Consider the following 24867-nt stretch of genomic DNA (forward strand, 5'->3'; position numbering starts at 1 on the left):
TCGAGGACACCAATGACTGTAAAAACTTCAACAGGTACTAAACTCACTTCAGAAATGGGTCAAGACATGGCAGCTATGCTTTCACCCTAGCAAGTGTACTGTTTTAGGGATTGGACATAACCATCCTGACATTGATTATGATATGCAAGACAATCAGACCCTAGTTAAACTAGTGGCAGTGGATTAGGAGAAAGATTTAGGGGTAATAGTAGATAAGTCACTCCACTTCAAGACCCATATCCATGAAATAGCCAATAAAGCCAATCAACTGGTTGGCCTCCTCTGGAGGTCTTTCGACTGTGGACGAGAGGATGTTCATCGCCTTATGCAAGACCATGATTCGTCCTCACGTCGAATATGCAGCGGTAGTATGGTCTCTCTATATGTGGGGCCTCGCTGAAGAATTAGAAAAGGTGCAACGGAGGGATGCAAAGTGAGTTCCATCTCTAAAAAAAAAAAAAAACTCATACGAAGAACGACTGAAAAGGTTAAAGCTACCCACCCTCGTCGGCTGAGAGGTGATCTTATTACAGTGTATAAATTTATCACTGAAGATTCTCCTGTAATTCCACCTAGCCTGTAGCTGGCCTCTTCAGATGTCACAAGAGGACACGATAAATTAATTCCCAACCACTGCAGAACAGAGCGCCATAGGCACATCTTCGCGAATTGAACAGCAGTCTGGTGGAATTCTTTACCTGCATCCATCATTAGTAGTAGTAGCATAAACAACTTTAACAACAACCTCGACACTCATTTTAAGACTCACCCAATTATATTTAACTTTAGAGCAACTTCCCCCACACAAACAGTATATTAAGTAATCCGGATGAACTCAGAGCAGCTTTTTTAAAAGGCTGGAGACCCCAGCCTACTCAGCCATAGAGGATGGTAAATGGTAATTTGGTCACTTTTGAAAGGGGTCACACTCGTCAAAGTCAATTTAATGTACAATGGTTCATTTCAGGTCAGCTTGGCTAGCTGGCTGATAGAAGCAAATTAGAGCCTAAACAAAACCAGCTGATTTCAATAGACAATGCAGCCCGACCTTGTTTTCATCGGGCGACCAGTCGCGGAGGTACGAATTCTCGCTTTCGGATTGGCCACTTCGCCCGAAGTGACGTGGATCGATCCGCGGCAACCCATAAGTCACACTGTCACGAGCATTACTATCTTACTTTATGACAAGCTAAAAGTGGACCCTCTCGTTATGGCCGAACAACTGTCCAGGTTTCTGGGTATTCTGTATTAGTATGCGTCGGCGGCCGACGTGATTGATGAATTCCTGCGCAAAAAGTAGTTCCCAGATAATTGTGATATCTCATCCAGTAATAATAAAAATAACTGAAGTTTTAAGAGTGGCCGTAATAAATATTTAAGAAGAGTTTTATGAGCAACTTCACCAGTTATCGCTCAAGTACACTGTAAACATTGGTTGATCCGCGGCAACCCATAAGTCACACTGTCACGAGCATTACTAGCTTACTTTATGACAAGCTAAAAGTGGATCCTCTCGTTATGGCCGAACAACCGTCCAGGTTTCTGGGTATTCTGTATTAGTACGCGTCGGCGGCCGACGTGATTGATGAATTCCTGCGCAAAAAGTAGTTCCCAGATAATTGTGATTTCTCATCCAGTAATATAATTATAAAAATAACTGAAGTTTTAAGAGTGGCCGTAATAAATATTTAAGAAGAGTTTTATGAGCAACTTCACCAGTTATCGCTCAAGTACACTGTAAACATTGGTTCGATCCGCGGCAACCCATAAGTCACACTGTCACGAGCATTACTAGCTTACTTTATGACAAGCTAAAAGTGGACCCTCTCGTTATGGCCGAACAACCGTCCAGGTTTCTGGGTATTCTGTATTAGTACGCGTCGGCGGCCGACGTGATTGATGAATTCCTGCGCAAAAAGTAGTTCCCAGATAATTGTGACATCTCATCCAGTAATATAATTATAAAAATAACTGAAGTTTTAAGAGTGGCCGTAATAAATATTTAAGAAGAGTTTTATGAGCAACTTCACCAGTTATCGCTCAAGCACACTGTAAACATTGACACGATGGCGTTTGATGCGGAAGACTTCAGAAAGATACGATTGGAATGGTTTGATTACTATTTAAAGTTGGCAATGAAAGACTTGGGTGTTAAATTCGAGTTAAAGTCAGAACAAGAAGCTGCACTGAAGAGATTTGTTTTTCACTGAAAGAGATCTATCTGGGAAGAGACACATTCTGTGTTATCGCTCCAACGAGAGCGGCACGCTGAGCAGGGTGGTGAAAGTAGTCCGGCGAGCTCAATCTGTGAGCGAGTTCCCACAATGCCAAAATAGCAGAGATGTCGGTCCAGTGAGAGTGGCACTCTGAGCAGAGTGCCCACAAGTTTATGTAGCAGTAATTGGAGAAATTGTGCACAGATTCAAAAACAGATCAACTCTAGGCTTGCATCTCAGATGTACCTTCTGACTTTCAGGTCTTCTTTTTAAGAAAATCCTACTCTATACCACTTTCACTTTATACACTTTGGAAGCTGTATAACTTCAACAATAACTCCCCCATAGCACCTGCAGAAAGATTTTTTTCCAAAAAATTATTTGGCATTTCAAAATACAAAAAAAAGAGGACCCCCCCCCCCCAAAAAAAAAAAAATATAAAAGCGTGTAAACCTTGTTATTGCAGTGTATATTCACTTTTCTTATGTGTTAGGTCCAACGTATTTGTATGTCAGTTAAATTCTACCAGAAATATTTGAAAACACGGAAGAGGTTTGGAAATTCTCATTTTGTGTAAGTAAAAATAAATAAATAATAAAAAGTCGCCCAAGAGTGACGTCAGTATTATTTTCAGCCATGGCGTCGGAGGGCTGTGAGGAGTTAAGCGGCAACGGAGAGATCGAAGAGTCTCCAGGTATTTTTGTTAAATAATATGAGGACATATAGGACAGTTATGTCACGTGCTGAGCCACTTGTGTGGTCAGCCGCTGTTTTCATGCACAGTCTCAGCATATAAGCGCTTAAATTTGAGAGCTAGCATGACGATCTGGGCTAGCTAACGTTATTTCAAGCTGCACAGGGTGCTGTCGGTGCCAAAAAGAAAACTATTCTGATTGCATGTGCTAAACACACAGCGTGACACACGTCACAACTGCAGAGGCTGCAGTAGGAGTGCAAAACAAAAATAATCTGACTTTATGTACTGAAGTCAGCACCATGCATGATCAGTGGCATTGCTGTGTGATGTAGCCAATTTTCACTTTTCATATCAGTTTTTTTTTTCCTAGAATTTTGGAGTAGATTGATATCCCATGATTAGTAGGGGTGGCCTCTTAATAAGCTAAGTTAAAATTTCAGCATTTCTGGTGTATTTCTGTTACGTTTGTCACAGGTCTCTCAAACAAGTTGTGTCAAACCTAAGTTCTGTTTATAGCAGGAGAATTTATATGAAAACACTTACAGAACTGAGAGGTGTCAGTGATTTGTAACATGAAACCTCAAACATATAAAAACGGAATCCATAGGTAAAAACTGGTTTTCCATAGTATGACCTCTTTAATAGTTATATGAGCGAAGCGTCGCGCAGCGCGAAGCTCACTCATGGTACAGGGTGTCCTAAACAGGAAGTGCCAAAATTAAAATCCATAGTAAAACAGGAAATGTTCAAATGTCAAACACTTCCTGGATTGACAGATGAGATCCCATGGAATCTCACGGGAACTCAGTCGCAAGTTCACACTCAAACAGGAAGTGCCAAATTCTCAGTCACAGTGAAACAGGAAATGTCCAATACTGAACACTTTCTGGCATGGCTGGAGCTAGAGCGGAGGCCGGGGTTTCACTGGATTCCCCTGAAATCTGATTGCAGACAGATGATTGACATGTCACGGCACCACACGTCTGGTTGAAAGACCTGCATTTTCAAATCAGTGAGTCACATTGACTGCTAGGTTCCTCCTGTCCAGTAGTTAGTGCTGTGTTCCACAAAAAGTTCTAATCCACCTTAGTAGAAGAAGAAAAATGTTTGCTTCAAATTTGAACTGAACACGTCGTTTGAACTATGGACTTCTACTCACACCAAACTTATATTGGTGAGTAAAAGACCGTATTTTATGCCAGAAATGAGGTCCAGGTTGTTAAAAGCAGCATTTCTCCTTTAATTCGGGTTGCCTTATATACACATGTTTAAGCTAACAGACAGCAGCTGGTTCATGCTCTGTTGGCTTATTAGTGCAGCAGATAACTGAAACAGTCCTTCAAATAGTGATACAAGCGTCAAATTCAGCACAAATACAGCTGGAGCAAAATTAATGGAGCAACTTTAACTTTTGACCTCTGTACAAACTAAAACTGACCTTTGTCACCATTCTTGCTGCTTTTACCTCATAACTCCATAACATTCAGTCACAAATTGTCCAAACTATACCTTTTTGAATCTTTCTGATCAGGCAAATGCCAAATTTGTGTCAAATTTGATGCTTGTATCACCATCTGCAGGATTCCACTCTAAATATTCTCTTACCTGTTGCACTATATATGCGATGTAAGATGCTGCTCCTCAGTGCTTCTCAGTTGCCCTCAAAAGTATTGGAACACTTGGTATTTCACACATTTTAATTTGTTTATTCCATTTCAAATACATTTTTTTCTAAAATCATCTTAACTCATTTTTCTTTAAAAAAATGAGTTCTTCTTAAAAAGAAGACCCAATAGTTCAGCTACAATTTGACAGAACGTACACTTGAGATGAAAGCCGAGATTTAATGTTTTGATGAAAGAAACTTTTGTATTTCTTCATAATTGACATTCGGTGACTTGGAAATGTTCATGTTTCCATCCCGACTTGTCTAAAGAAAACTGGCAATAAAACCGATTATTATTTACAGGTTGTATCAAGTTTTAGAGATTTGCCTTGAGTTTGTGGAAGAACGTTTTAGAAATTTTTATTCTTTATTATTGTTTTTGTATTTCTTGTATTTAAAATGGCATAAACAAATTAAAATGTGTGAAATTCCATGTGTTCATCTAATCTGTCAGTGTGCAAAAATTTCACTGCCCTCCCTAATCCTCTGAGCGCCAGAGTGCAGCCTTTCGCAGGGTGAGAGAGGAGACATACCCATATGACCTTCTCCGGCTTTGAGGATTGGCTGTGTCAGATTGTTTATAGATTAATATTGAAGCTGAGAATTTGTAGTTTCGGGAAGTGTTCAAACAAAATGTCTGTGATGTTCCGTTGTTGATCTATTTACCCTCTGAAGTACATGATGCACCAACATATCCAAGTGTACTTTTTTGTCATATTTCTATTAACCGCTTGAGGTCCAAAGGCATTTTCTGGATTTTACCATACCTTCGGTAATTTCCCTTTTAAGGTACTTGCTTATAGTATAATGTGCATGTGTTGCATATCAAAATATTCAGAACAGTCTCATCTTTCTGAATGTGTGACATATCTAGAACACTGTGCAAAAGATATAATTTGCGACTAAAGCTGAAAATATGAAGTGTTTTAAGAAACCTGTCAAAACCTTAGTGAATATTATACATATAATTCAGTGTTTCTCAATTATTTTCCGTTACGCTCCCCCAGGAAGAAGAGAACATTTTGCGCCCCCCCCCCCACTCTCCACCGTGACTATACATAGTATCATTTTTTTGTCCAAAAAATTGTTATAAGTACGCCTCTGCATAACATTGTATCCTTATTAACATTAAAGAAAACAAAAAAGAAAGAAATTTAGATCACCTTACAGCAAAGAATAACTTTATAAACATTTTTAGTCTGTAACAGAAAAAAAAGTGCTTTAAATAAAAAAAAAAATCATTAAACTATAAACTTTTTTGACCGACTGACATTGGATACTGAAAAACAAAATTAAATAAAATCAATAAATAATGAGAAATTCAAATTGGTTAGAACACTAACTCATGAGCAGAATATATAAAACACTTTAACAGACAAAACAAAATGAATAAAACAATTTGTGCTGATTTTTTTTAAGGATTTTTTTTTTTTTTTTTTTTTTTTTTTTTTTTTTGCAGCACTTGTGTCATCCAGCATGACAGAGACCGTGTCAACTGCTACTCAGCTCTTCTGCGATGGTGCTATATTGCTAACGGTGCTTGCTGGTTTACTGAAGCAGCATGCTGGCAATATTCAGCATGTTTTCGCTGAAAAAACTCAAGCGGATTATCTACGTGATTGGGGTGTAATGTCTTTAAGTGACGCCTTAATTTAATTGGCTTCATGCTGTCCGCTGCCAACATTTTACAACCCCAATTCCAATTAAGTTGGGATGTTGTGTGTAATGTAAATAAAAACAGAATACAATGATTTGCAAATGCTCTTCAACCTATATTCAATTGAATACACCACAAAGACAAGATATTTAATGTTCAAACTGATAAACTTTATTTTTGTGCAGATATTTGCTAATTTTGAAATGGATGCCTACAACAGTTTCAAAAAACAGGTCCACGAGTTCAGATCAGTTCACAGCAACATTATTGTATTCCTCCAGATACTCTCAAGGTTGGCTTCAGATAAGAAATAACCCAATCATTGTTTTGCCTTTGGGAGCAAAACTCTTTCACACAGTCAAAGTATGAGACCACTCACATTTTACAGAATACAGCAAGCAGCAATTAATTTTGAACAGTACAATCATTCAGCTGTACATTATTGATCAGCATAGTTCAAACATAAATGTACAAACCCTTTGATTATAAACAGAGGCAACAACAATATTATTTGCAGTACACATCTTGACCTCATGACCTTTGAACATATCATGAAACTTAATTTCAGGCATTAGTCATGACTTTATTCAAATGGTCAATGTCTGACATGTTTTAAACCAAGATGTTACACCCTACTTAACCTTCTGGGGTCTTAGCCGTCGTATACGGCAAAGACCAAGCTTTACTAAATTATAAATAACTTTTGAATGATATGAGGTAGAAACTTACTTTTTTTTTTCTTTTTTTTTTTTTGCTGAAAAGTTAACTCTGCGGACCTTTGAGCCAGCCATTGGCCATCTTTGTACTCCTCATAGAAGCTGTGTGATGATGTGCGCAGTGTATGTGAGTGTCCAATCAGAATTGGTTCACCGTCACATGGTTTTCCAAAATCCAATCGTAGGGCAGATTTACCTCACATGAAAAGATTGTTTTCTGGAGTGATATGTTACTAGTTGGCCCGTTTGAATAGCCCCCTGGGTGCTCCAATGAGTACATTCTATTAGTACATACTCAGTGCGCCCTGCGCCATTATGCACAGTGAAAGTGAAAGCAGAGGAGCAGATGGAGAGCCTCTGATGACAAGCTCACATGCTCAAACAAAGAGTGTGTAACTATCAAGATTGCTCCACTAGTTTGCATGTGAATGTTACTGGATAACTCTGTTGCTTTCTCTGCATAAAGCACTGTTTACCATATCAATGGACAACAAAACGCATAGACCATTTTGTATATATTGTTCAAAATGTGCATTTGTGTTTATTGTTTGAACCTTTTTGTTTTGCAGTCTTTCACACAAGACCTCAAATTACCTTTATAAAGTGTCAAAACAGTTATTATAGTTTGCTGTGTGTTTTGAATAAATGTGTGTGGAAAATTATTTTTCGCTTTATTTCTTCCTTGCCTATTTTTGATTATAAACCTTTATTACACTTATAAAACACAACAAAAACCATATATATTCTGAAAGCACAGGTTGTCCTGAAAAAAGAGACATAAAACTTGATTGTGCGATGCATGGAGAGCTGTTAACAGCAATAATAAAACATTAATGCCAGGCGATTGAACTGTCCAAAAAATGCCCTAGGACCGCAGAGGGTTAAGCGCCAGTTTTTACAACCCCAATTCCATTGAAGCTGGGATGTTGTGTAAAATGTAAATAAAAACAGAATACAATGATTTGCAAATCCTCTTCAACCTATATTCAATTGAATACACCACAAAGACAAGATATTTAATGATCAAACTGATAAACTTTGTTTTTTGTGCAAATATTTGCTCATTTTGAAATGAATGCCTGCAGCATTTTTCAAAAAAGCTGAGACAGTGGTATGTTTACCACTATGTTACATCACTTTTCCTTCTAACAACACTCAGTAAGTGTTTGGGAACTGAGGACACTAATTGATGAAGCTTTGTAGGTGGAATTCTTTCCCATTCTTGCTTGATGTACGACTTCAGTTGTTCAACAGTCCGGGGTCTCTGTTGTCGTATTTTGCGCTTCATAATGCACCACGCATTTTCAATGGCCGACAGGTCTGGACTGCAGACAGGCCCATACATGTCAACCTATACGGATTGTCCATAAATTATACGGATTTTTCCGAGTTTCAGAGTCATACGGACGTACAAATAAAGTCTTATGGATATTCAGGGTTTTCTGTTGTAAATGTATTTTACTGTTGTTTTTCTTAAACATCGTCAAATGATCGTCACAAAAAGACACAAAGACATTGTTCTAAACAAAGGATTGTGAAACCGGATGCTTGTTTTCCGAGTCTCGTGCATTACTGTAACTTCTAGACTGGTCTGCCGGTGTCGTGCCAAAGTAATTATCTCCGTCAGAATTTGTATCCCCTGGCACGGGAGCGCGCACTCACTCAGTGCAGCGGTTATAGACGTTCTGCAGCTGCTCCCAGACAAAAATAACGACATGTTGGTTGTTCAATACATGACATTAAAAAATAACTTTCATAATCTTTTGACGACATTTAATGCATGCGTATCTTCACATTGATTACACACACAGCACAGAAACGGTGTCCAACATAAAAAAACACACTTTAAGACATTTATGATCGCACCACTGACAAGATAACCAAATGATTTTCACTCTTTCTTCAGTTCAGTTTGTTCATTCGAGATTAAAATCAGTCAATCAATCAATCAATTTTTTTATATAACGCCAAATCACAACAAACAGTTGCCCCAAGGCGCTTTATAATGTAAGGCAAGGCCATACAATAATTATGTAAAACCCCAACGGTCAAAAGGACCCCCTGTGAGCAAGCACTTGGCTACAGTGGGAAGGAAAAACTCCCTTTTAACAGGAAGAAACCTCCAGCAGAACCAGGCTCAGGGAGGGGCAGTCTTCTGCTGGGACTGGTTGGGGCTGAGGGAGAGAACCAGGAAAAAGACATGCTGTGGAGGGGAGCAGAGATCGATCACTAATGATTAAATGCAGAGTGGTGCATACAGAGCAAAAAGAGAAAGAAACAGTGCATCATGGGAACCCCCCAGCAGTCTACGTCTATAGCAGCATAACTAAGGGATGGTTCAGGGTCACCTGATCCAGCCTTAACTATAAGCTAGAATTAACAGGAAGCCAATGAAGAGAGGCCAATATGGGTGAGATATGCTCTCTCCTTCTAGTCCCCGTCAGTACTCTAGCTGCAGCATTTTGAATTAACTGAAGGCTTTTTAGGGAACTTTTAGGACCACCTGATAATAATGAATTACAATAGTCCAGCCTAGAGGAAATAAATGCATGAATTAGTTTTTCAGCATCACTCTGAGACAAGACCTTTCTGATTTTAGAGATATTGCGTAAATGCAAAAAAGCAGTCCTACATATTTGTTTAATATGCGCTTTGAATGACATATCCTGATCAAAAATGACTCCAAGATTTCTCACAGTATTACTAGAGGTCAGGGTAATGCCATCCAGAGTAAGGATCTGGTTAGACACCATGTTTCTAAGATTTGTGGGGCCAAGTACAATAACTTCAGTTTTATCTGAGTTTAAAAGCAGGAAATTAGAGGTCATCCATGTCTTTATGTCTGTAAGACAATCCTGCAGTTTAGCTAATTGGTGTGTGTCCTCTGGCTTCATGGATAGATAACAATGAAAATTTAAGCAATACCGTCTAATAATACTGCCTAAGGGAATCATGTATAAAGTGAATAAAATTGGTCCTAGCACAGAACCTTGTGGAACTCCATAATTAACTTTAGTCTGTGACGAAGATTCCCCATTTACATGAACAAATTGTAATCTATTAGACAAATATGATTCAAACCACCGCAGCGCAGTGCCTTTAATACCTATGGCATGCTCTAATCTCTGTAATAAAATTTTATGGTCAACAGTATCAAAAGCAGCACTGAGGTCTAACAGAACAAGCACAGAGATGAGTCCACTGTCCGAGGCCATAAGATCATTTGTAACCTTCACTAATGCTGTTTCTGTACTATGATGAATTCTAAAACCTGACTGAAACTCTTCAAATAGACCATTCCTCTGCAGATGATCAGTTAGCTGTTTTACAACTACCCTTTCAAGAATTTTTGAGAGAAAAGGAAGGTTGGAGATTGGCCTATAATTAGCTAAGATAGCTGGGTCAAGTGATGGCTTTTAAGTAATGGTTTAATTACTGCCACCTTAAAAGCCTGTGGTACATAGCCAACTAACAAAGATAGATTGATCATATTTAAGATCGAAGCATTAAATAATGGTAGGGCTTCCTTGAGCAGCCTGGTAGGAATGGGGTCTAATAAACATGTTGATGGTTTGGATGAAGTAACTAATGAAAATAACTCAGACAGAACAATCGGAGAGAAAGAGTCTAACCAAATACCGGCATCACTGAAAGCAGCCAAAGATAACGATACGTCTTTGGGATGGTTATGAGTAATTTTTTCTCTAATAGTTAAAATTTTGTTAGCAAAGAAAGTCATGAAGTCATTACTAGTTAAAGTTAATGGAATACTCAGCTCAATAGAGCTCTGACTCTTTGTCAGCCTGGCTACAGTGCTGAAAAGAAACCTGGGGTTGTTCTTATTTTCTTCAATTAGTGATGAGTAGAAAGATGTCCTAGCTTTACGGAGGGCTTTTTTATAGAGCAACAGACTCTTTTTCCAGGCTAAGTGAAGATCTTCTAAATTAGTGAGACGCCATTTCCTCTCCAACTTACGGGTTATCTGCTTTAAGCTACGAGTTTGTGAGTTATACCACGGAGTCAGGCACTTCTGATTTAAAGCTCTCTTTTTCAGAGGAGCTACAGCATCCAAAGTTGTCTTCAATGAGGATGTAAAACTATTGACGAGATACTCTATCTCACTTACAGAGTTTAGGTAGCTACTCTGCACTGTGTTGGTATATGGCATTAGAGAACATAAAGAAGGAATCATATCCTTAAACCTAGTTACAGCGCTTTCTGAAAGACTTCTAGTGTAATGAAACTTATTCCCCACTGCTGGGTAGTCCATCAGAGTAAATGTAAATGTTATTAAGAAATGATCAGACAGAAGGGAGTTTTCAGGGAATACTGTTAAGTCTTCTATTTCCATACCATAAGTCAGAACAAGATCTAAGATATGATTAAAGTGGTGGGTGGACTCATTTACTTTTTGAGCAAAGCCAATAGAGTCTAATAATAGATTAAATGCAGTGTTGAGGCTGTCATTCTCAGCATCTGTGTGGATGTTAAAATCGCCCACTATAATTATCTTATCTGAGCTAAGCACTAAGTCAGACAAAAGGTCTGAAAATTCACAGAGAAACTCACAGTAACGACCAGGTGGACGATAGATAATAACAAATAAAACTGGTTTTTGGGACTTCCAATTTGGATGGACAAGACTAAGAGTCAAGCTTTCAAATGAATTAAAGCTCTGTCTGGGTTTTTGATTAATTAATAAGCTGGAATGGAAGATTGCTGCTAATCCTCCGCCCCGGCCCGTGCTACGAGCATTCTGACAGTTAGTGTGACTCGGGGGTGTTGACTCATTTAAACTAACATATTCATCCTGCTGTAACCAGGTTTCTGTAAGGCAGAATAAATCAATATGTTGATCAATTATTATATCATTTACCAACAGGGACTTAGAAGAGAGAGACCTAATGTTTAATAGACCACATTTAACTGTTTTAGTCTGTGGTGCAGTTGAAGGTGCTATATTATTTTTTCTTTTGAATTTTTATGCTTAAATAGATTTTTGCTGGTTATTGGTAGTCTGGGAGCAGGCACCGTCTCTACGGGGATGGGGTAATGAGGGGATGGCAGGGGGAGAGAAGCTGCAGAGAGGTGTGTAAGACTACAACTCTGCTTCCTGGTCCCAACCCTGGATAGTCACGGTTTGGAGGATTTAAGAAAATTGGCCAGATTTCTAGAAATGAGAGCTGCTCCATCCAAAGTGGGATGGATGCCGTCTCTCCTAACAAGACCAGGTTTTCCCCAGAAGCTTTGCCAATTATCTATGAAGCCCACCTCATTTTTTGGACACCACTCAGACAGCCAGCAATTCAAGGAGAACATGCGGCTAAACATGTCACTCCCGGTCTGATTGGGGAGGGGCCCAGAGAAAACTACAGAGTCCGACATTGTTTTTGCAAAGTTACACACCGATTTAATGTTAATTTTAGTGACCTCCGATTGGCGTAACCGGGTGTCATTACTGCCGACGTGAATTACAATCTTACCAAATTTACGCTTAGCCTTAGCCAGCAGTTTCAAATTTCCTTCAATGTCGCCTGCTCTGGCCCCCGGAAGACAATTGACTATGGTTGCTGGTGTCGCTAACTTCACATTTCGCAAAACAGAGTCGCCAATAACCAGAGTTTGATCCTCGGCGGGTGTGTCGTCGAGTGGGGAAAAATGGTTAGAGATGTGAACGGGTTGGCGGTGTACACGGGGCTTCTGTTTAGGGCTACGCTTCCTCCTCAGTCACCCAGTCAGCCTGCTTTCCCGGCTGCTCGGGATCTGCCAGGGGGTAACTAACGGCGGCTAAGCTACCTTGGTCCGCACCGACTACAGGGGCCTGGCTAGCTGTAGAATTTTCCACGGTGTGGAGCCGAGTCTCCAATTCGCCCAGCCTGGCCTCCAAAGCTACGAATAAGCTACACTTATTACAAGTACCGTTACTGCTAAAGGAGGCCGAGGAATAAAATATGAACAGTTATAAACTGTACACTCTTGTACTTGTCTGTGACTTTTTCTGTTTTAAATAAAAGATAAGCAGGTAAACGTGATGTGGGTGATGGGTTGTTTTGGTTTACAAGAAATAAAATTCAGCTTTTACACTGTAAAAACAATCCAGTTGTTTTTACAGAAAAATTCTGTCAGCTGTTCCAGGGGAATTCTGTCGAAATTACAATAAATATGTAAATGGTTTGCACATACATATTTATGTAAATTTTACAGTTTAAACCTGTAATTAAAAAAATATTCATCTGTAATTTTGATGGTCTTTTTCGTGTTGAATTGGCATGGCCATGCTGATAATAAACCTTTTTCTTTTTTCTTTTTTTTTGTAAAATTTACAAATATATTAATTCCCTTTGGCTGCTCCCTTGATTTTACTCAGGGTCACCACAGCAGATGCAAGGAGGGGAGGGATTTGGCACAAGATGTACACCAGATGCCCTTCCTGCCGCAACATCACATTACACAGTGAAATGTGGCAGGGGTGAGGTTCAAACTAGGAACCTTCAACACTGAAACCAAGTGCACTAAACACTTGGCCACCATCCCTGATATCCGTCTGTATAGCGTTGTGGTTAGCGCATGTTGCCTCAGAGCAAGAAGGTCATTGCGATTCCCACCTGTGGCCTTTCTGTATGGAGTTTGCATGTTCTCCCCATGTTTGTGTGGGTTTCCTCCAGGTGCTCCAATTTCCTCTCACATTTAAAGACTGTAATAAAACTGATTTTGGTGCGATTTAGAGGTTATAAGGATTTTGTATTGATTTTATGGATTTTCTCACTTGGTTATACAGGTGGACCCTCAAAGGGGTTGACATGTATGCAGGCCAGTCTAGTACCTGCACTCTTTTACTACGAAGCCACCCTGTTGTAACACGTGCAGAATGTGGCTTGGCATTGTCTTGCTGAAATAAGCAGGGATGTCCCTGAAAAAGATGTTACTTGGATGGCAGCGTGTGTTGCTCCAAAACCTACCTGGATGTACTTTTCAGCATTGATGGTGCCATCACAGATGTGTACGTTGCCCATGCCATGGGCACTAACACACCCCCATACCATCACAGATGCTGGCTTTTGAACTTTGCGCTGGTAACAATCTGGATGGTCTTTTTCCTTTTTTCTCCGGAGGACACAATTTCCATGATTTCCAAAAACAATTTGAAATGTGGTCTCATCAGACCATAGCACATTTTTCCACTTTGTGTCTGTCCATTTCAAATGAGCTTGGGCCCAGAGAAGGCGGCGGCATTTCTGGATGTTGCTGATGTTTGGCTTTCAGTTCGCATGGTAGAGTTTTAACTTGCACTTGTAGATGTAGCGACGAACTGTGTTAACTGACAATGGTTTTCTGAAGTGTTCCTGAGCCCACGCAGTAAGTTCCTTTACACAATGATGTCAGTTTTTAATGCAGTGCCGCTTGAGGGATCAAAGGTCACGGGCATTCAGTGTTGGTTTTCGGCCTTGCCGCTTACGTGTTGAAAGTTTTCCAAATTCTCTGGGTCTTCTGATTATATTATAGATTGTAGATGGAATCCCCAAATTTCTGGCAATTGAACGTTGAGAAACATTGTTCTTAAACTGTTGGACTGTTTTTTTTTTTCTCATGCAGTTGTTCACAAAGTGGTGATCCTCGCTCCATTTTTGCTTGTGAACGGCTGAGCCTTTTGGGGATGCACCTTTTATACCCAGTCATGATACTCACCTGTTTCCAATTAACTTGTTCACCTGTGGAATGTTCCAAACAGGTGTTCCTTGAGTATTTATCAACTTTCCCAGTATTTTGTTGACCTGTCCCAGCTTTTTTGAAATGTGTTGCTGGCATCCATTTCAAAATGAGCAAATATTTGCACAAAAACAGTAAAGTTTATCAGTTTGAACGTGTTTTTGAGCATTTCGCTGGACAGACTAAAGCCCAGGTTACACATGGACAGTTTTGTCGGTGAGCAGTACGTAGACCGAAGTTCACGGTAGTTCCGGCTGTTTTTGCGGTGGAAAGGGGCAGAGCATTCCGCCGGCGTTTTGAGCGCCGTACTAGCCGCAAATACGCGGATAAAATGGCGCTAAATCCGCCGAATAAAGCGGCGTTTTGACGCCGTAGCATCCGGCACACGTCGGGCAACGGGGGTTAATACTCAGTTGTATCCTTTACAATCGCAGGTTAAGACGCGCGTGAGAACGGCGATGTTCTGCTGCCACCGATAATGCCCTGTGTACCGCTGGATTTATCCAGGCAAATCCTGCATTACTCCAGGAACTTTTACATATAGGCACCGCCCCCAGAGTATAATAGGCTGAAGCAGCTGTCAGTGCAGAGGGAGGGAGCTCATCTCTCAGCCTTTTCTTTTCTCTCCTTTTCCCCTCCTCAACGTGTTGCTCCGTCTCCACCACAGGGCTACCCTCTGCTTCTGAACCAGACCTCTTGGTAAGTCCTTGCCGCTACCAGTTTTATTTTAGGAGGCATACTGGAGCTTCCCTGCAAAAATATCTGGAGCTGGCCGCGAGTGAGAGGTCTGTTTTTATACTGACCGCCACCTATCGGTCGTTTGGAATGCCGTTAACCGGGAGGTGGCGTTTAGAACAGTGTACTGTCCACTAGCGCTGCCGTTTTGTCTGCCTCTGTCGCCGGTTAAAACGCCTTTGAGGATGCCGATGTGGGCTCTATCGCTGTTTTACATGGCGTTGGTTAGGGATACAATGCCGGCCGCCAATTACGGCGGTGTAAACTGCGGCACTACAGGAAGGGGCGGGATGACATGGCGTTTAAAAAGTATCAAACGCCGTTGTTCGCGTTGTCTCCGTCATCAGGCCACTTCTCCGGGAGCGCTCCAGAATTATTCGACATGTTGAATAATTTTTTCGACGATTCCCGGTGAAGCCGGAACCAAACCACGCCCCCGTGCGCCGGCGTTAACTACGGCGTTTGATCCCTAAAACGGCCCGGAGGGGGGCAAAATCTCTGCCGGGACGCTTCCGGGAGAGTTTACCGTCTTTGTGTAAACGGGGCTTAACATATTAGAAAATTATGGTATAGATTTCACTCGTGTCCGTGGCAGCTGTCTAACTCTTATCTTTAATCTCTTCACCACCTTTTAGCAATAGAGACTCCTGGCATCGCTGCTGCACAGCCTGTAACTGAAGTGTCAGAGGAAAATGGCAGTGCTGCAGTGGCCCCTGATGGACCCGTGGACCCTGACACTGCGTCCTTAATAGCCCCAGCAGCACATGATGAAGGGGATCTCCCAGCTGACTTTGAGCGCCTGTGGAAGGCCGCTCATGATAACTCTCAAGACTTTGGCAGCTGGACTGATCTCCTGCAGTACTGCGAGCAAGAGGTTTGAGTGTTAATTTGTCTGTGGACATCAAGATGAAACGGCAGCCTGTTCATGTATAATTTTACTTGTTTGTCCAGAGTCATGTCACAGCTTCACGCAGAGCTCTCAAAGCATTTCTTGTTCGCTACCCACTGTGCTATGGCTATTGGAAGAAATTTGCTGATCTGGAACGGCGTGCTGGATACAACAACAAAGCAGAGGAGGTAAATAAGGAGAAACACTCTTTCCAATGTTGCATTTCATTTTCCACAAACCACATAGATGAATTCAAACAGTGGCTATTAGAAAATTACTCTGCCCATATTTCCAGAGTATAAGTCGCACCTGTCAAAAAAAAAAAAATGCCTTTTGAGTTAAAAACACAAGTCACACCTGAGTATAAGTTGTTATTTTATTTATTTTTCAGCATGCGGAACTTAATTTTTACTTTTCACTGGGGGCAATTTAACTATCGACATGAACTCAGTAGCAGTGGTGTTTATTTCATCCACGTGCTTTGGACAACATGTTATTTGATGCAGTTTTGACAAAAAGAATCGTCAGATGGGCACAGGTGGAGACATGAACAATTTTTGTTCATTAATATTGGAGTTTAGTTTGTTCAGTGTGTTGATTCGTGGGAAAACCTGATAACTATAGTTTATATTATAACGAATGTGATTTTTCTGTATATAGGTCACACAAGAGTGTACATCACAGGACCTCCCAAACTAGTAAAAATCCTGTGACTTGTACTCTAGACAATAATTATTCATTGTTTCTGACATGGGCTTCAGAAGTGTTTTTAAATTTTAGGCATACTAAGGAAGTATTTTATTGGTTGCTTTCATCAGCTTGTTTCTTGGATGTGGTGTGTTGTTGTAGGTGTGCGTTTGGGGTCTTCAGGCAATCCCGCTCAGCGTTGATCTGTGGATCCACTACATCAATCTGCTGCTGGGAACACTGGACATGAACCTGCCTGAATCGCCCGTACGGATCCGCAGGTAGAGAAGGTTGCTGTGTTTTATTGATTTGCAACCCCGCTCCCCCAATAATAAAAACCCTTTATTTATTTTTTCTAAATAAAACTGATCAATTTAAGATTTTTTAAAAATTGATTTAAAAATTTTGTACTTTTACAGTGGGGCAAAAAAGTATTTAGTCAGTGCCTGATTGTGCAAGTTCTCCTACTTAGAAAGATGAGAGAGGTCTGTAATTTTCATCAAAGGTACACTTCAACTATGAGAGACATAATGAGGAAAAAAATCGAGGAAATCACATTGTAGAATTTTTAAAGAATTTATTTGTAAATTATGGTGGAAAATAAGTATTTGGTCACCCACAAACAAGCAAGATTTCTGGCTCTCACAGACCTGTAACAACTTCTTTAAGATGCTTTTCTGTCCTCCACCTGTTACCTGTATTAATGGCACCTGTTGGAACTCGTTATCTGTATAAAAGACACCTATCCACAGCCTGAAACAGTCAGACTCCAAACTCAACCATGGCCATGAGCAAAAAGCTGTCGAAGGACACCGGGAAGAAAATTGTAGATGTGCACCAGGCTGGGAAGAGTGAATCGACAATAGTCAAGCAGGTTGGTGTGAATAAATCAACTGTTGGAGCAATTGTAAGAAAATGGAAGCCATACAAGAGCATTGATAATCTCCCTCGATCTGGGGCTCCACGTAAGATCTCATCCCGTGGGGTCAAAATGATCATGAGAACGGTGAAAAAAATCCCAGAACTACACGGAGGGACCTGATGAATGACCTGCAGAGAGCTGGGACCAAAGTAACAAAGGCTACACACTACACAGAGAGGGACTCAAATCCTGCAGTACCAGGCGTGTCCCCCTGCTTAAGCCAGTACATGTCCAGGCCTCTCGCAAGTTTGCCATAGAGCATATGGATGATCCAGAAGAGGATTGGGAGAATATCATGTGGTCAGATGAAACCAAAATAGAACTTTTTGGTAAAAACTCAACTCGTCATGTTTAGAGGAAGAAGAATGCTGAGTTGCATTCCAAGAACACTAATCCACTGTGAAGCATGAGGGTGGAAACATCATGCTTGTTTCAGGCTGTTTTTCTGCAAAGGGTACAGGACGACTGATCCGTGTTCAGGGAAGAATGAACAGGGCCATGTATCATGAGATTTTAAGCCAAAACCTCCTTCCTTCAGTGAGAGCATTGAAGAGTCAACCTGGGTGGGTCTTCCAGCATGACAATGATCCCAAACACAACGCTTGGGCAACAAAGGAGTGGCTCCGTAAAAAGCATTTCAAGGTCCTGGAGTGGCCAAGCCAGCCTCAGACCTCAACAAGAATTTGTTGAGGGAGTTGAAAGTCCGTGTTGCCCAGTGACAGCCCCAAAACATCACTGCTCTACAGGAGATCTGCATGGAGGAATGGGCCAAAATACTAGCTACAGTGTGTGCAAACCTGGTAAAGACTTACAGGAAACATTTGACCTCTGTCATTGCCAACAAAGATTATGTTACAAAGTATTGAGTTGAAATCTTGTTATTGACCAAATACTTATTTTCCACCATAATTTACAAATAAATTCTTTAAAAATCCTACAGTGTGATTTCCTGGATTTTTTTTTTTCTCGTTTTGTCTCTCATAGTTGAAACGTACCTATGATGAAGATTACAGACCTCTCTCATCTTTCTAAGTAGGAGAATTTGCACAATCAGGGACTGACTAAATACTTTTTTGGCCCACTGTACTTTAAAAGGTGAACTGAAACACATTTTCATTATTTGCTAGTTGACTGATTTCACTCTTTGCTGCGATGACTACAAATAGATTTTTTTCATTTTTCTTCTCAGTACTTTGATTTATAAATTTACCTCTAAATTACTGCCTGTAATGTTGTGAGGGAATCACAAAATATATCCTTGATTTGTTGATTGTATGATTTTTTATTTTTATTTTTTTTTTCCCCAAATCAACGTGGATCCATAATGGACCCCCCCTGCTGACCCCGAGCAAATGGGAGAAGAAAAATACAAATACAAATGCAGCACAATGCAGAGAGGAATCAATCAGAATGTTCAAGTAAAATGGATCTTTGAACCCTACACACTAAACCAGTTGCACAACTCTCAAAAATGTGCATACATCATTGACTTCTGTGTTGTTTTTTTTTTTTTAGAACCATAAATTTTTTTAAAGCACCAAGCACTATTGCCTAAGCACCAGATTGTGTGAAGGAAAGCCATAGTTGTTTTTTTTTTCTTCTTAAATTAATCTTTGTTACAGCCTTACTTTAAAGCCACAAGAAACAAGGCATCAGCCCAAAACACAGAATAGTATAAGTGTGTCAGGAACATCAGAACTGCTAATTTATACCCAGCAGTTTATTCAAGAAAATCCTTGTTTTTTTTCTTACATTAAATAACTTGTAATTAAAATAATTTTAAGTAAAAAAAAAAAAAAAAAAAAAAGATGATTCTTTAGAAATCTTTGATGTTTGTCTGTAAATTAAAATCATAACTTAACTGTTGTGGTTGTTGTTTCAGGTGAGATGATTTCTTGATTAACATGATAATGACCCTTGGACATTTATTTTTCTAATAATAGATAATAATGAATGAATGAATTTATTTGGCACACAAACTCAACAGTAACAAAAAACTGATACACAAAACAATTCCACAGTGACAGGTGAGCTGAACTCTCAACACATTTAACCAGATGAAGGTCTCTTCTGCAGCTTCAACCTCAAATTGGTGGCATTTTTGGAAACACTTTCCTCACATTTTTAAATGCAGAAATGTTCTCTTCTTTCATCCGGACTTCAAATTTTTGGTATATTTATGTAGACTAACCAAGAAGGCCCTTTATAAGCCCATAATGCAAAAGCCACCGAAGCATCCCCGAACCCCCGGCTTTTTAAGGTGATTTTTCTATCCCATTACGCTGAGAAAAAATCCTGTTGTTAACTGCAACTGCATAAACAAAATGCTGTTGTTAAGTGTTTGCAGAACATACGTTACATCACTTTCGTTTTTATGGCAGAACATTTAAAATAAAATTGTGCTATTTAATACTTTTGAATTCATTTTTGGATTTTGCATATAACAATGCGGTTAATCGCGATTAATGGTGGAAATCATGCCATTAATCGCAATTAAAATTTTTACTTGCTGCCCAGCTCTATTCTTAACAAACCCCTTGAGAAAGCACATAGGCGACAGTGGTAAGGAAAAGCTCCTTTTTTTGAGGAAGCAACCTCAAGCAGCCCAGACTCAGAGGAGTGACCTACTGCTTAGGCCATTCTAACAGTAACAAGAGTGCATGAAACAAAGTGCAAATGAACAAGGGCAGACAAAAAGTCAGCAGCATTCAATCCAGAGCGGATTTGATTCTATTAAGTCCCAATTTTTCGTCATTATTAAATGTTGTAGGTCAGTATTTTCCTATCGGCAGGTTGTGATGGGCAAGTGGTAGATGAAAACTTCATCCAGTGCTCCAGCAGGTGCTTCTCTGTTAGAAAACTGCTGGGAACTAGTGCTTTAGGTGCTGTTAGTGGCAGCCGACTTAAGGCACCTTGATACTTGCACAAATTTAATCTCCGCACTGGCGCGCAGTCTTGCCTGTCAGTGAGTAAACGCTATGTAAACTGCGTGGCTGCATGCCAATGTGCAAAGAACATTTAGAAATGTTCAAAACTTCTGGCACGCATTAATTTTGTGAACTAGTCGTGGACATTGCTCAACCTATGCAAAAACACTGCGTGTCATTGCTTGTAGCGCATCTGAACGATTATGACAAGATGTTACAAATACTGTATAATAAACATAACTTTACAGATACGTGATCTAACTCATAAGAAGGAATGAAAATGCAGTTGTTTTACCAATCCATTACAGTATATATATTCTAAATAATCTTTGAGACAGGATTCCAAGTGCATTCTTCAATGCATGACGTGCACGAGACAACCTGCAGCTGTAGATAATTTCTCTGTGATTCTGGGAGCGATGAAAGAATGGTTTCATCAGCCAAGTTCAGAGAGCGATTGCGTCATTGGCTACGAAAAGATTATTTTATATAGCGTGGCTTCAAGCGGGACACATTGGCACAAAGAATTGTGCAGCAGTGATGGGATCAGATTCGTGCAAGTGTCAAGGTGCTTTAAGTTGGTTGGAACTAACAGCACCTAAAGCAATAAACCAACAGAGAAGCACAAGTTACTACGGTGGTCGCCAACAGCTAGTCCTTTGCTTCACGAACACATCCAGAATTTAGATATAATGAGGCCGAGACCTGCTCCATTGTTAATAAGACAATTTAAAAGGACAAAAAAATGGTTTGATACTATGCATGTATGATAGCCATGTGCAAGGGAAAACAGCTGAATCTTTGACCTTTTAATATCAACTCAACCATTTGATAGAGCATATTGATATCTACTACATTCTGTTGGAAAATGTGAGGATATTAAAGGACTAATGTAGACTTGAAACACTCCATAGATTCAGACTCTTACCTCAGCAGGCAGATTGTTCCACAGAACAGGAGCATGTTAAGAGAACGCTCTGTGGCCTGCTGACGTCTTCATAATAGGGACACATGGTAATTCTGCATCTTGAGAACACAGAACACAGGCCAACACGTAAGGTTTAATTAGCTCAGCCAGGTAGGGAGGCGCTACTCCGTGAAGGATTTTGTAAATTAGTAGTTTGTGTGAATCTATTTTTAATAAAAAAAAACAATACATGAATTTTTCTTCAGAGAAAACGTGTTCCATTGTTATCCAACATCTTCCCTCAGTGTGTTTGAGGACGCTGTTGCAGCCGCAGGTCTGGACTTCCACTCAGATCGGCTGTGGGATCTTTATGTTGAGTGGGAAAAGGAGCAGGGGAACATGAGTAATGCTACAGCCGTACTGGACAGAGTCATGAAGGTCCCCACCCAGCTCTACAACACCCACTATGACAAGTAAGACCACATATAGATGTGCAACAGCATCCAATCTAAAAGAGGAGGTATGAACTAGGACTTATGCAACAAGTTGACAGTTATGTGCTGAAGGTCAGATTGAATGGAATGATTTACAGTAATAATCTGTGTCCCCAAAAATTAATGTATATGCTGACAACTCATAAGAAACTTTATAGAAACAAGTAGAAACAACAGCAAACATGCTACAATTTCTATTTACATACAAGTGTAGAAGATTGAAATGTTTGGGATAAGATCAAATCAACTCAACTTAAATCAATATTCGGGTTGTGGTCTGTTTAACCGAGCAGATATTTTGTGTTAAACTTGCATTCTCCATGGCGACACAGAAGATGTACGGGTACACTTTAAGTTTTTGAAACCTGGAACATCCTTTCTCAGCTTGGACATCAGTTATTTCTAATTGTCTGACATTCCTGTGCTGGCAAAATGAAGTCAACGTGGAAGTGCCAAAACTTGCAGTTCTTTGAATGGCCACTTGAGGGTGACTCCAAAAGTGAGTCACTTCCTGCAAAAGGTCATCTTAAAATGTTCAACTTCTCAGCAGAAGTACACGTGTTTACAGCCTGATACATAAAACAGTTTTCGTCGCTATAGCTAGTTTTCTCATTCATGACAACTATAACGGGGGATTTTTTATTTTTTATTTGAACAGCACATCTGTTTTTCAATATTTTAAGCCATAAAGGTTTAATAAATAATTATAAATATTAATAAAATAAACAAACAATTAATAAATATTTTGACCCTGCCTAGATAGCCCCTCCTGTGGGTTCACCACCTGCAGAGGGGGCCATGGGGGTCGGGTGCAGAGAGGATTGGGTGGCGGTCGAGGGCGGGTGGCCCGGCGGCCCGGTCCATGCTCACAGCCCCTGGCTGTTGGGACGTGGAATGTCACCTCGCTAGGGGGGAAGGAGCCTGAGGTTGTGCGGGAGGTTGAGGCATACCGACTAGAGATAGTCGGGCTCACCTCCACGCACAGCTTGGGCTCTGGTACCCAACTCCTGGAGAGGGGCTGGACGCTTCATTTTTCTGGCGTCGCCCACAGGGAGAGGCGGAGAGCTGGGGTCGCATTGCTTATTGCTCCCCACCTCAGTCGCCAAGTGTTGGAGTTCACTCCGGTGAACGAGAGGGTCGCGTCCCTACGCCTTCGGGTCGGGGACAGGTGTCTCACCGTTGTCTCGGCCTATGGGCCGAGCAGCAGTGCAGAGTACCCGACCTTCCTGGAGTCCCTGGGAGGGGTACTAGATAGCGCTCCGACTGGGGACTCCTGTTCAGTTGTTGGACTTCTGTGCTAGTCACAGTTTGTCCATCCCGAACACCATGTTCGAGCACAAGGGTTTCCATAAGTGCACGTGGCACCAGGACACCCTGAGCCGGAGGTCGATGATCGACTTTGTAGTCGTATCATCTGACCTTCGGCCATGTGTCTCGGACACTCGAGTGAAGAGAGGGGCAGAGCTGTTGACTGATCACCACCTGGTGGTGAGTTGGATCCGCTGGGAGGGTAGGAAGCCGGTAAGACCTGGCAGGCCCAACCGTATCGTGGGGGTCTGCTGGGAACGACTGGCGGAACCCTCTGTCAGCGAGGTCTTCAACTCCCACCTCCGGGAGAGCTTCTCCCAGATCCCGGGGGAGGTTGGAGACATGGAGTCCGAGTGGACCATGTTCTCCACCTCCATTGTCGATGCGGCTGCTCGTAGCTGTGGTCGCAAGGTCTCTGGTGCCTGTCGCGGCGGCAATCCCCGAACCCGGTGGTGGACACCGGAAGTAAGGGATGCCATCAAGCTGAAGGAGTCCTACTTATCTTTGTTGGTAGGTGGGACCCCAGAGGCAGCTGACAGGTACCGGCAGGCCAAGCGTGCCGCAGCCTGTGCGGTCGCAGAGGCAAAAACTCGGGTCTGGGAGGAGTTCGGGGAGGCTATGGAGGAGGACTATCGGTCGGCCTCGAAGAGATTCTGGCAAACCGTCCGACGCCTCAGGAGGCGGAAGCAGCTCTCCACCAGCACTGTTTACGGTGCGGGTGGGGAGCTGTTGACCCTGACTGGGGATGTTGTCGGGTGGTGGAAGGAGTACTTCGAGGATCTCCTCAATCCCATTGTCACGTTTTCCGAAGAGGAAGCAGAGACTGGGGGCTCGGAGGCGGACTCATCTATTACCCAGGCCGAAGTCACCGAGGTGGTTAGAAAGCTCCTTGGTAGCAAGGCTCCTGGGGTGGATGAAATCTATCCTGAGTACCTTAAGTCTCTGGATGTTGTGGGACTGTCTTGGCTGACACACCTCTGCAACATTGCGTGGCGATCAGGGACAGTGCCTCTGGATTGGCAGACCGGGGTGGTGGTCCCTCTGTTTAAGAAGGGGGACCGGAGGGTGTGTTCCAGCTATAGGGGGATCACACTCCTCAGCCTCCCCGGTAAGGTCTGTTCCAGAGTACTGGAGAGGAGAATTCGACCGATGGTTGAACCTCGGATTCAGGAGGAGCAGTGTGGTTTTCGTCCTGGTTGCGGCACACTGGACCAGCTCTACACGCTCCATCGGGTGCTCGAGGGTTCATGGGAGTTTGCCCAACCAGTCCACATGTGTTTTGTGGATCTGGAGAAGGCATTTGACCATGTCCCTCGGCGCACCCTGTGGGGAGTGCTCC

At 41.5% G+C, this 24867-nt stretch overlaps 1 protein-coding gene across 2 annotated transcripts in view; it reads left to right on the forward strand.

Moving 5' to 3' along the window:
* Positions 1-2830: 2830 nt before the first annotated feature.
* Positions 2831-24867, forward strand: part of si:ch211-114c17.1 (pre-mRNA-processing factor 39) — a 39382-nt gene continuing 17345 nt past the window's right edge. For both annotated transcript variants that reach the window (XM_034181870.1, XM_034181871.1), the window contains exons 1-5: positions 2831-2910; positions 16030-16268; positions 16346-16471; positions 17133-17251; positions 22032-22199. In XM_034181870.1, coding sequence (XP_034037761.1) covers positions 2853-2910; positions 16030-16268; positions 16346-16471; positions 17133-17251; positions 22032-22199 — 710 coding nt within the window. In that variant the 5' untranslated portion in view covers positions 2831-2852. The remainder of the gene's footprint in view (positions 2911-16029; positions 16269-16345; positions 16472-17132; positions 17252-22031; positions 22200-24867) is intronic.

This window comes from Thalassophryne amazonica, chromosome 11 (genome assembly GCF_902500255.1).
Source record: "Thalassophryne amazonica chromosome 11, fThaAma1.1, whole genome shotgun sequence".
Taxonomy (NCBI): Eukaryota; Metazoa; Chordata; class Actinopteri; order Batrachoidiformes; family Batrachoididae; genus Thalassophryne; species Thalassophryne amazonica.